The sequence below is a fragment of the Chaetura pelagica genome, unplaced genomic scaffold (genome assembly GCF_000747805.2).
Source record: "Chaetura pelagica isolate M959 unplaced genomic scaffold, ChaPel_1.0 scaffold72, whole genome shotgun sequence".
NCBI lineage: Eukaryota > Metazoa > Chordata > Aves > Apodiformes > Apodidae > Chaetura > Chaetura pelagica.
The window spans coordinates 2,819,192-2,831,491 of NW_009952560.1; the positions used below are offsets into that span (position 1 = coordinate 2,819,192).

Genomic DNA, 12,300 nt, shown 5'->3' on the forward strand with positions numbered 1-12,300 from the left:
TTTCTTCAGCAAAAGATGGGGCAGATCTAAAGCATTTAATAAAAACCCACAGACTCCTACTTCCTAGTGTGGGTTTTGGTCAGGCCTTCAAATATCTAATTGCTCTAGAAATACCACTAATTTGATTTTTCCCATCTGTCAGGCCTTGGAGGTAAATTGCCCGTCCCAGAGAATAAGCAGGACTGGGACATGTAGCTTTCTATAGCCTGAGTCATGATGACACTGTTCCAGTCAGCCAGATGCTGAAGACTTGCAGGAAAAAGGTAAAACAAAGGTCCCTGCTGATGCAAGAGCTTATAAGATGTGCACGTAGGAGGAGAATATGCAGAGCTTAACAAGATAAAGTATTTTGAAAGCTTTTATCCAATTTGGGTCCGCAAAGGAGACCAGCTGGGCTGTGGGGTGGTGGGTCTTCTCCCATCATCAGCTGCAGCAAGCACACAGTGCCCATGACCCTACTGCCAAAGCATAACACTTATCACAGGACACAGCCAGGAGGACTGAAAAATTCACAGCAAACTTCTTTGAGTGTTTCTTTACTAACTGAAGTGTCCCCCTGAGCAGGGAGAGACCTTAGCAGAAGGGAATAGGAGCACAACTTCACCAGCTGATGATGCTCCCACCAACTCATACCAACCACAACAACAATCTCAAGAAATAGAAGGGGTGACACTCTGGGCCCATGGGAGCCAAGTGCAAATCAGGGCCTCAGTCTTGCTCTTGGGGTTAACAGAAGGAAATTCACCCCCGAGCTGATAAGCAGTCGAAGGGGTGTGGTCTCCTCACACCCCCTTTCAGGGATGTAGGTGTGAATTTCTCTCTCTCCTGAAGATTGTGAGGCCAGGAGCTGAACCCAGGAGCAGTGGTGAGCAGCTCAGTTCTGCAGCTCCAGAGAGCACTTTGGATGAGCCTTCCAACAGCCGTGGGTCTGGGCCCCACAGCAGCACCACACCCCACTCCCAGCAGCACTCCAAAGTGCCTGTCGGTCACAGAAGGGGAAACCAGACCAAACCAAACCAGCGAGGCAGGAAGGACAGGCAGGTGTTTTCCCAGGTGCCAGCGTGTTGCTACTGCCTGTGCAAAAGCATCATGAAGTCACCACCCGCAGCAGCTGTTGTCTGGAGTGAGGTCTACAGGAGTGGGCAAGGGCGAGTGTTGGATCCAGAACAAGCAATTCCACCTTCACCTCCGTCAGCAGCGCTTTCTGGTGTGGATGCATTGTTTGCCTTCAAAAATACACAAAGACAAAATGTTTTGTTTGGAAAGGAGTGAAGCAGAGAGACCTGACGGTGTTATTTTACATTGCTTTTACATGCTCAGTGCCATTTTAAGAGCTGCCTAAAAATAATAAGGAAGAGAATGTCTGTGCATCATTACTCCACACTCTGTCAGCAGTCAAGGCCCATTAAGCTTCATTAAAAAAAGACAGCAAAAAGAAATTGGGAAAGAAGGAGAAAGGAATTGTACTGCTAGAACTGATCCTCTGGTATATGCTTCCCTCAAAGGGCCAAGTCAGACAAAAAGCCAAGCCTCAGCTCTCAGAGTTTCCAGACCAGGTAACTGCATCCATGTGCCATAAAGCAGGTGCTCCAGGTGATCCTCCTGCCCCCCATGTGCCTGGGCTGTGGACTGGCAATACAGAGATCTAAGGCAGCAGTGGGTCACTACCAACTTCTCTCTCCCTTCTCTGAAGAGGACACAAATTATATTGACTCCTGGAGAAAGGACAGGGGATGTTTCCAGTCACTGCCTTATTGGAAATGTTCAAGGCACAGGGAGTCCTTCAGACTCCTCCCATCACTTACTGGCCGAAGTCCCAGCTGAAGGATAACCTCCCGAGCCAAAAAAACCTCTCTATGTGTTTACAAAGACTCCAAAATCCAGACTTTTAACTTCTATATAACTGACTTCCCCTGCTCTTCCCTGGATGCTTTGTTTTGAAAGATTACATCAACTGTTGCCCTCTGTGCTTTGTGCAAAATGCTGGAGAGAAAGTTGGATGCGTGAGGAGTAACGTATTGCAAAGGGCAGAGGATAAGTCTAAGGAGGTGGGGGCAGGAGGCCAAACAGGCTGTTTGATCAAAGACCTCTGCAATGTGAAGGAAGGCACAAAAATAGGAGTTTCATCTTCAGCAGCAGCCTTGTTCCCAGATATATTGAGCGAAAGAGGCAAGAGAACAAGTCTTTGTCATTCCTCTATTTTAAAGGAAAAAGTCTTCAATTTAAAACTCCATAAAGACTTACAGAAATGGTGAAAGTAATTTATTTTTTAGGTACTCAGGCCTTTATTCACTTAACTGCAAGGCAGACCCAAAAGAGCTGAAAATATTTTCATCCTCAAGGGGTAGAACCAAAACATTTTAATTCTATAAAACATGGGAGGGAGCATATGACACTCCTGAGGTTCATATGTACAAATACATTCTATCTAGAATGCAAACCTTAAATGATTTCCTAATGCTGTCACTACCTGAAGACATGTTTTATTTATAAATACAGCAGGACCATTCAGTGCTCTGCAGTACCAATATGAGGAGGCAGAGACAGCTCAAAGCTTCTCAGCCATGAAGGCACAATTCAATTTTTTCACTTTGTGGCAGAGGGACAACTCATCCTCCTTGGCAGCAGGAAAACTCACTTCTGTGGCAGCAACAGCAAGCTTTGAGCAAAGTGGAACAAACAGTGGGGCCCAAAGATTGGCGAGGCAGAGGCTTGGAGGGGAGAGGCTGGGTGTGGGTGAGGGTCTCTCCTCCACATCTGACCACCCTTCCTTCTTATCCTGTGCCCTCAGCGTGGGCAGAGGCTGAAGGCAGAGGGATGAGCAGCAGTCGTGAGCATGGCTCCCTCATGAAGTTGCCCACCTATTCTGCTCTGCTTCAACACCAACCCTGGAAGATTATGTAGCTCACATGGATAAGGGAAGAAATGTTCTAACAACATTTAAGCAAGTTATTCACCAAGTGCAGGCAAACAAAAAGTCACCTCCCCAAAGACTGCCATGAAGAAAGTCATTAAAGAAATTACTATCCCATTTGGAGCCTAATTACTGTTAGGACATTTTTTCACTACATGGAATGGAGTAGTTAGCCTCACTGAAGCATAATGTTCCCTCCTCATCATCCCCGAGGGAGCAAATAGACATCTCAGAAACAGAAGAGAAGGGAAAAAAGAAGTAAATGCTCTAACTTCAAAGATGCCCTGAGAATTTCCTGCCATGAAAATAATGCAGAATGGCTCTGCCTGTCTCATGCATTAACAGCTTGCAATATTTATGAGCAAAAGTTGATGCCTACCCCAGCCAGGGAGGCACTGAGCCACAGAGAGAGTGACACCACCTCATTTCTAAATCCAGTCAATTCCTGAAAGACAGGGCATAAATCTCCCCAAATTAAGAGAGCTGGGAGCAGCATTTCCTGCCCATCTCAGCTCCAGGCCCTTTTCTCAGCTCTGCTCAGCCTGTCCCCTACATGGAATGGAGTAGTTAGACTCACTGAAGCAAAATGTTACCTCCTCATCATCCCCGAGGGAGCAAATAGACATCTCAGAAACAGAAGGGAAGGGAAAAAAGAAGTAAATGCTCTAACTTCAAAGATGCCCTGAGAATTTCCTGCCATGAAAATAATGCAGAATGGCTCTGCCTGTCTCATGCATTAACAGCTTGCAATATTTATGAGCAAAAGTTGATGCCTACCCCAGCCAGGGAGGCACTGAGCCACAGAGAGAGTGACACCACCTCATTTCTAAATCCAGTCAATTCCTGAAAGACAGGGCATAAATCTCCCCAAATTAAGAGAGCTGGGAGCAGCATTTCCTGCCCATCTCAGCTCCAGGCCCTTTTCTCAGCTCTGCTCAGCCTGTCCCAGCACGACAGCTACAGAGTAAGCAGCCAAAGGGAGGTATTCAGAAGCTGCAGCTTTAGCACCCAAGGAGAAGGTCCAGGCTGGACCTGCTGACTTCTGGAGGTCCTCCCAGCCAGTCTCACCCTGTGACTGCAAGCCAGAACATTTCTTACACCCCACCAGGAGCTGCCATCATTGCCTCAGCTCCCAGACTCAGCAACACCACTGTTTAATGTGGCTCTGTTTAACTGCCAGCTGCTGCACCACTCTTTAAGTATTAATGATTTAGACAATACGTTGGCAAACAAGCAGGGATGGGGAAACTGTGATTTGCGCTCAGATGTATGCGACTCATTCATTAGCTTATCTTGTGGCTGCTTCTCAAACCTCCTCTTTTAAGTACAAATTAGACCTTCTCCAGCCCCACAGCCCGTGCTAAGCTCACTCACCATGCTCTACCAGCAGCATGTTCAGGAGACCCTCAGAAGACACTGAGGACACCATTAACTGGGACCTATCAAAGCAGAACTTGCTGCTGGCCTGAGGAAAAATGCCTTTAATTTACCTCCTGCAGCAGCCAGGTTCAAGACCAAAGACTTTATCTCCATTAAAAGCTTTCCATGGGCTAAGGAAAACCACTACAAGGTACCAAGGATTGCTTTAATTCTATTAAATATTAAATTTCTTTAATAAAGATGTCATAATTAACAATAGTGAGGATTATGCTCTTTTTTAACTGAGGCACCTCTTAACATGTACAGCCAGAACAAGGTGAGTCACTTCCCAAGCAGAGGGCAAGTCAGAGGAAAAGAAAGACTGTGCTGCTTTCTTGTGTGCAGATTTCATCCTCTTTAGGATAAAACATCTCCAGGAAAACCAGAACAATCTTCCTCTTAACAGCCATCAGGTCAGAGCAGGCACTCCAGGAACTAGAGCTTCAGAAAATGCAGCAGCACCAAACCCTCAGAAAAACAACGTTTTTGAAAGAGTTTGAAAGCAGGTAGTAAAAAAATAATAAAATTGGCAGTCTCTCAACTCACCACTCTCTTCTGCAACTTTGGCTCATGGGCTGAGGTTGCCTAAATCCCAATGCAGCTCTGACAATGAGTCATTTTATGACAAACCCCAGGCTTCATTATCTGCCTCACCAAACCTCAGCTGGGGGTGGAGAAACACACTGGAAACCTACAAATTCTTCCTAATAGCTCCTTGCTTTCCCTTGACCACACAACCATGCTGTTGTCTTGGCCTTCAGGCTTAAAGAGCTAAGGACTGTAAGAGCAGCTGTATTTGCACTACCACTCCCTAATTCCCTGTTCTGGCTGTGGACTGGGATTTAGGTGTTCTGCAAAGTCACACTTGAGAGCAGAATTAGAGCAGAGGTGAGAAGAAGTGAAAAGAAAGTCACCAGTAGAACAACACCTGAGGTGCTAATCTGAGGAAAACTTGCTCTCAACAAAGTGCTATGAAGTTGCAGAGCCTTTCAGAAAAGCTATAGCAAAATCTCCCTTTCATGTCCCCATTCTGCAGTTGAGGATCAGCCATTTAAATAAGATCTTTGCCTCTTGCTTTGGGTCTGAGCAGAGCATAGAGACTGTCCCACAAGCAGGGACATGAACCAAGAGTTTTGCCAGTCTTGACACACTGGATCCATCACCTCCATCACTCTCTAAAGGGATGAACAGGAGGAGCAGCCTCTGCTTTTGAAGAAACAGTGGCATCCTGAGGGACCTGTTGTGTAAAGCCCCTCACAGACACATGAAGCTCTGATCTAAAGAAAGAGGAGGAGAGACACTCCCAGCACTGCCATGCCCCAGACCTGCAGCATACCAGAGCACATGAACCCCTCCGAACAGCAGGACACTCCCTAAGGGACTACAGTGCTGGTTTTTCTCTTCTGCTCTTGCCAGGCTGCTAGCAAGGCATGGGGGCACTCAGCATTGCAGCCTCCTGGGTGCCTGATCTGCTCAAACCACCTGCTACAAAGCTCCACAGAACACGAGGACACACGAGTTATATTGCAGAATTTAGAGGGGCCACAGAACCCTCCAGCCAAGGCACTCGCTGCTGCAAGCACCACATTTGAGCAAAGCAGCTCCTTCTGTGGGAAAACTGGGAAATAAATGACCCCAGATGTAATGAGGATCTTTACAGATACTCTCTAGTCAGCCAACCTGGCTTAACCTTTTCCTTAGCAGAATCCTTTCTGCATCCCAGGGACTATTTTAACTGGGCTCATGAGATTACTACAGTTGTCATTTTTTAAAATATATGTCCATGCTGCCTGTCATTTTAACTCTGCCCTGCCTAGTAAGGAGAGATCTCACTGCAGAGCATTGACCCCTTATGTCAAACTTTGCATACATGTTTTTTTAGCAGATGAAGACATTTTCTGCCAGTGACAAACTGTTTGCACTGTCATGGCCAGGCAGCAGTTAGTTCAAACAGCTGGCAGGATAGCTCCAAAGTGCTAAGGGCTGTATAAACATACTATCCAGGTGTGCACCCATCCAGACTTCAGCATGACCAGCAGCAAAAGCACCCAAGGGGTCACAGCCACTATCCAGAACAACCTGTTGCTCCCCTCAGGCAGGCAGCAGAGCCAGTACACAACAGGAATTAGCTGTCTCTAATGCCACAGCCTACAGGAGCTTAAAATAAACCACCCAGTCTGGGGCAGACCTATAATCCAGAGAGAAGACAGACACAGCAGAAGTATCACTCATCTGATTTGCTTGCAAAAAAATAAAATTCAAAGAAAACTGCAAACCCCTGAAACTTCGGGAGAGAGGGAAGAGCAGAGAAACAATTTTATGCTGGCTTTTCTAGCGGGAAGTGTGGGGAGAGGGACTATGACTTTATGTTGCACTAAAGGATAAACCTGCTCTCTCCAATCCAATTTACTCCTCAGCATGCACGGCACAAAACAAGCTGAGGAACAAAAGGAGTGGTAGTTCACAGGGCAGCAGGAAGGCTCTGGAGGGAGCAGTGCTAAACAGGAACTTAAGGGGTTATTTAATAGTTTAGAGGAACCACGGGGAGAACATATTTGCATCTCTTTCAGCTGCTCCAGTTCAGATGTGATACCAGCCTCTGCCCTCGGAGTCACTTGATTGTTTCAAGGTTGTTGAGAGGTAAAGAGTGTCTCGTTTTTGCACTGCAGATTCTGGGAAGAGCCATGCCTGGCTTTAAGAACCGTCTAACATTAGGAAAATTCTTACTCGGTCTCATAAAGCTGCTGGACTTCTGCTTTGCTTCAGTAAAAGCTCAATCTGTTGCTCTGCAGGGCAGATGGGAGCTCTGGGCCTTTGCAGGGGCACAGACCCAGGCTCTGGCTGCTCTGGGAGGTGGGTGTAGGCAGCTCCCACCCCAGACTATTACTCATGTTGCAGAATAGATTCTACATGCTGGGAAGAGGGAAGGAGCGAGCTGTAACGCTGAGACAGCATCTGCCACGAGAAAAGCAGTAGGGATAGGTGATCCTAGGCTGCAGCTTTGCCAGGCGTGACTCTCAGAAAGCTGTGCTTCAAGGGAAGTCAGCCCCAAAAGTGTGGATGTGCCCAGAGAAGAGGTTCAGCTTACCAGGGACTCTGCTGTCACGCCCATCAGCCGGCTGGTAGCTCTGGCAGCTCTCGGTGGTGCTGAGGGCAGCTCCCTGCTCACTGCCCAGGCTGCCGTGGCTCCCCGAGAGGGAGTGGGTGCTCTCCAGCGTTGGGCCCACAGCCTGGCTGGGTTCCCTGATGGGTGCTGCTGGGACACAGAGAGAGACGCTGCTATGGGAGAGAGAAGCAGGTGCAGGTGCTGGGCCAGGTCCTGCAAGACCAGCATCCTCGCTGCTCCCAGCCAGGCACCCTCAGGAGCAGGGTCAAAACCCAATTCCCACACTCTGCTCCTAAAATGACACTGGTGATGCCAGGGTTATAAAGTCAGGAGTGAGGAGCTGGCTGGAGATGTGCTGTCAGGCAGCCAGGAGAGGCTCCAAAAGGCAGGGGCAGGCCCTGAAAGGCTGCAGGCAATGAAGCAACCCTCCAGCAGTCTGACCGTTGCTACTATTACAGTAAGAAAGGACCACCTGGCACAGCTAAAGCCAGTGGGCTGCACCAGTGCAGGGCAGGCAAGTGGCTGAGACAAAAGCCACATTACCAAGAGCCAAACATTCAAGCACTTTACATTTCCCACCCTCCAGCCACCAGGAACAGCAACTCCTCACCCAGTCCTGCTCGGCGCTTTCTGCCTTGTGAGCCTTTTGACCCCGCAGGGATGGGCTTGTCATCCAGGCTGGAGGAACTGAACTCCGAGTCGCTCTCACTGTCGCTAGAGACCACTGCAGAAAATATCATGGGAAGGAGAGAAAGAGTTATTCACAATGTTCATAACACTTACCAAAGAGGGTGCCAGATGGATCCAAATAAAACATGAACAAATGCTGACTCGCTGATCACGTTCTCCCTCTCCAAAAGGAGCCCTACCTGCAGTTCCTCCACAGCTGTTGGCTCTCCCTCTCAAACATCATGTCTTTTCAGTTTTTACAGATGATTTATAACTCCACCACACACACTCCAGTGGTGCCAGCACCTGGAGCAGATGCACACACCACCAGTGCTTCTCTCCCAAATCTGGCAGGGACCACACTGATGATGAGCAATATGGGGAGAGGGGCTGGTTTCCTCCAAGCTACATTTTACATGCAGCAGGGCCTCTGTGGAGGCTCCAAGATCTGTGAGGAAAACACCAGATAAATACTGAGCACATCAAATAAAAACCCTGCAGCTATTATAGGAAGAACCAGCCTTATTAGCTAATTGTCCATTCTGCAGACACTCATCCCTATCAGCACACTGCCCAGAACTGTATTACTCCTATGCCCAAAGGCTTAAAAAGGCAAGGGTTGCTCTTCCTCAAGGAGACTGTTCCTTCATTTCAAGGCTGCTTTTTTTTTCCCCCCTTCTTTTTTCCCCCTCCCTGAATTTTGACCCTAATCCTGCTGCTTTCCATCCTCCATAGTTTCCACAAGAGCTGAAGGAGCCTCATTTTGCCAGACATAACTTCCCAAATTGGCAGGTTGTTTCCACTTTTCCATGCAATTATGCAAGTACCACTCCTGTTTATACCAGTGTAAAAGACACCTCGGCTGCCAGCTGCGCTGGGGAAAATGAGAAAGGTGTTTTTCCATCTCCTAGGTTTTTGTAATGGCTTGATCTCAGAACAGAAATTATGGGGCTGAGGAGGAAGGTTAACAGGAAAACAGCTGTCTTCTGTTTGAGGGATTGCACCTACAGCATTACTCCATCTGACCAAGGCAGACAGCAGCTCTCAAGCCATTTCCAACAGTGGGTCACAATTCCTTGTGGACAAGTACAATATAGGCTCATGTGGGACATAGAGCAGGCACCACTGCAACCTACTGTAAAGAAAAGAAGCCCCAACTATTTATTTGTATTCATCAGTATATAATTATAAGCTCACATTGATATGAGAAATGAGTTCCCTGTTCTGCTGCTGAACAAACCCCTTTGTGTCCAGCCTCATGGTGTTGCTAGGGCAGGAGTGACAAGGTGACACCCAGGGGGTAGCAGACAGAGCTGTCAGTTCATCTCTCTACAGCAGCACTAAAATTCACTAGCTGCAGACCCCTTCAAACTGCCCAGGGCAGGAGGACAGGCAGGCCTCCCCCCTCCCAGGCAAGCACAAGCTGTCCAACAGTTTTGCCAAGGATCTCTGCAGACGCTCCTGTGTTCAGGCAGAGATCTGTACTACAAAGATATTTTATTATAAAAAAAATAATACCTAAACTAGTGCTTTTCTGGAGTTAACATCTCTAAGGATATTAAAAGCTGGCTGCCAGTGTTATTACAAAGTGTTATTGAAGCTGCCCTGGCAGGAAATGCAAACATACCAGACTTTTTGCTACAAAATCCAAATCTCAGCTCTCAGAATCATTCTAACCATACAGTTTCCCAATTCCCTCAGCAAACACTCTCCTGTATCACTGGGCATCAGACTTTTTTGGCCTCCTGGATTCATAAAATCCATCACTTTACAATGCCTCCTTCCTCCAGGAATCCTCTAAAAATGCTGGAAGTCAGGATTTATTTGGAGAAGGCCCCAGTGAATTGGTGGAGGTGACTTTAGCTGCTTTCCCTTCTGCCATTCAGCAGTTCAGAAATCACCCAGCACGAGAGGGGGAAAATGTTAACAACACAAAGGCATTTGCACCACAGGAGCAGCCCTGTCTGCTCTCATTTCCTCTGCTGCCAATAACAATGTATTTTACCCATTGCATCGATGTTTCCCTTTAAGGTAATTTTTCTCCCAAAGCTCCCAGACCTTCTGCTGGCACTTTCCACAGCCCAGAAGTCATAAATCTGGTGTTCCAGCAGTTGCTGATATATCAATAAGAGTCGTTGGACAGCTGTACTTTCAGAGAACCTAACAGATTTATCCCTCTCCAGCTGACTGAAAAAAAGCCCATTAAAAAATATCTATTGAGATAAAACTTGCAAGAAAAGCAATATTCCCACAGGGAAAGGGTCACTCATCGAGGGCCAGAACTCACATGACTGCTACTGGAGCCTTGTGATCTCTCTGATACATGGTTCAACATCTGGGGTACAGGAGCCTCATGGCACAGAGAGCCACGAGGAAGGGTGGAAGGCTGCTGGGCTGCACCCAACTCCAGCACCAGGAGATGTGGGGAGGCAGTGCTGAAGTTTAAGCAAAAGCAGCATGTGGCTGGGGTTGAGCTCCATCCTGAAATGCCTGCACTTGGCACAGGCACTTGGGGTGGGTTAAAGCCAGCCACACTCTCCAGCACTGCCCATGGTAGGGCAGAGCTCAGCCCCTGCACACACACAGCTGGGCACTTCTGGCAGCTGCCAAAAATACAGAAAAAGCACATGGGCACCCCACAGCAGCAGTTTCAAACAGCTGCACACACCCAGTGCAGCCAAGCCATGATGGATGAGTGAAGTGAGCAACACCCTTGAGCCCGCAAGTCCCCTGCAGCCTCTGCAAACATCATCTCCAGGGGGGAGGCCAACAGCTCCAAGTCACTGCAGGTGGGAGGGTTAGAGATGAAGAGGTTTTTTTACAAGCAAAGTGTCTCACTAAGTGCAGCTCCTATGACAGATCAAGCCCAGCACTGCCCACAGTAGCAGGAACATCTCCAAACAGGATGAGAGAAACCCTCATCCAGACCCAAATTTTGTCCCCTTTAGACGGCATGAGCACTTTTGGCACTGCCCAAACTTGTAGAGAAGTTGGATGACCCCTTTATGGCCTGCAAATCACCCGCTGTGCCCCAGAACACTCCTCTCTGCTCCATCACCCTGGGGACTTGGCCTCCAGCACACAGACACCAGAGGAACCCCCTGCATCACCCTGCTGCCTCCACAGCAGCACGTCCTATCACTTAGAAACAGGACTGGAGAACATTGCAACAGGAGAAATCACCAGTGACTAGGCAGAGCAGTAGGCAGCCCTCATGCCAAACAGTGCAACACCTCAGAGATCACTCTTCTTTTTTCCATGCAGATGCTTCACATTTTTTTCTGCAGAACTCACGAGTTGAGAGGAAGGAAAGCCAGGCTGCTTATTGCTTCCCACCCCCTGATGGCCCCATCCTGCCTGACCCGGGTGCAGAAACCCACCCACATTCCACCACATGGAGCAGAGCTGCTCTCCAGCACAAGAAATACTACTGCTATTCTCCCCATGACAATACATTTGTGCTTTAACTAATAGCAGGGTTCCCATGGCAACTGCTTGTTTATTACAGAAAAACTAAAGGCGACTGCAAATCCCAGTGTCAGTAAGCGCAAGAGAAATAATGGGTGTGTAAAAATAAAACTTCCTGGTGGGTTTGGCTTTGCTTCCAAGAGGCACATTCCTGTGGTCCCTTGGTCTTCCCGGCCTGCCACAGCAGGAAGTGGTTGGTACCAGGACCTGGCACTTTCCCTTCCTCTGGGGGGTAAAAGGAACACTTGAGGTTTGCCCCATCCCTGCTGAAAGGCAGCTAGCAGCCTGGAAGATGTCAAAGGGACAACAGTGGCTCCTCTGTCCCAGGGGCTGTGCTGAGATGTTGCTGTGCCTGTGCTGGTCCCACCTGACTTTAATCCCCTTAGCAGCCAAGAGAATTCTCCTTCAGTGCCTCGGGAGAGGCAGTGGGGTTAGACATGGCTGGACAAGGTAGGGGAAACCCCACGGAGAACAGCCTGTCAGAGTCAGGCTCATTAAATGCCAGAGCTCGTTCCCAAGAACATCCTGCCAAACAAGCAACAAGGCTGTAGCCAGCGCTGACAGGACGTGTTGGGATGAGGCGTACGAGCTGTGAGCTGACAAATGCTGTCAGCCAGGCAGAGGTAAGGCTGCCTGCCCTGTCAGCCTGGCCCTGTAAAGCTCAGACCAGGTCCAGTGGCAGATTCAAACTGGCAGTAGCACAGCTCTGTAAACTCCGTAGGGA

General features: G+C 48.3%; 1 protein-coding gene across 1 annotated transcript in view; it reads right to left on the reverse strand.

The window, feature by feature from the left end:
* Window positions 1–7,365: 7,365 nt before the first annotated feature.
* Window positions 7,366–12,300, reverse strand: part of RPH3AL (rabphilin 3A-like (without C2 domains)) — a 25,955-nt gene continuing 21,020 nt past the window's right edge. The window contains exons 6-7 of the mRNA XM_010009123.1: window positions 8,050–8,163; window positions 7,366–7,586 (exon numbers count right to left, since the gene is read on the reverse strand). Coding sequence (XP_010007425.1) covers window positions 7,366–7,586; window positions 8,050–8,163 — 335 coding nt within the window. The remainder of the gene's footprint in view (window positions 7,587–8,049; window positions 8,164–12,300) is intronic.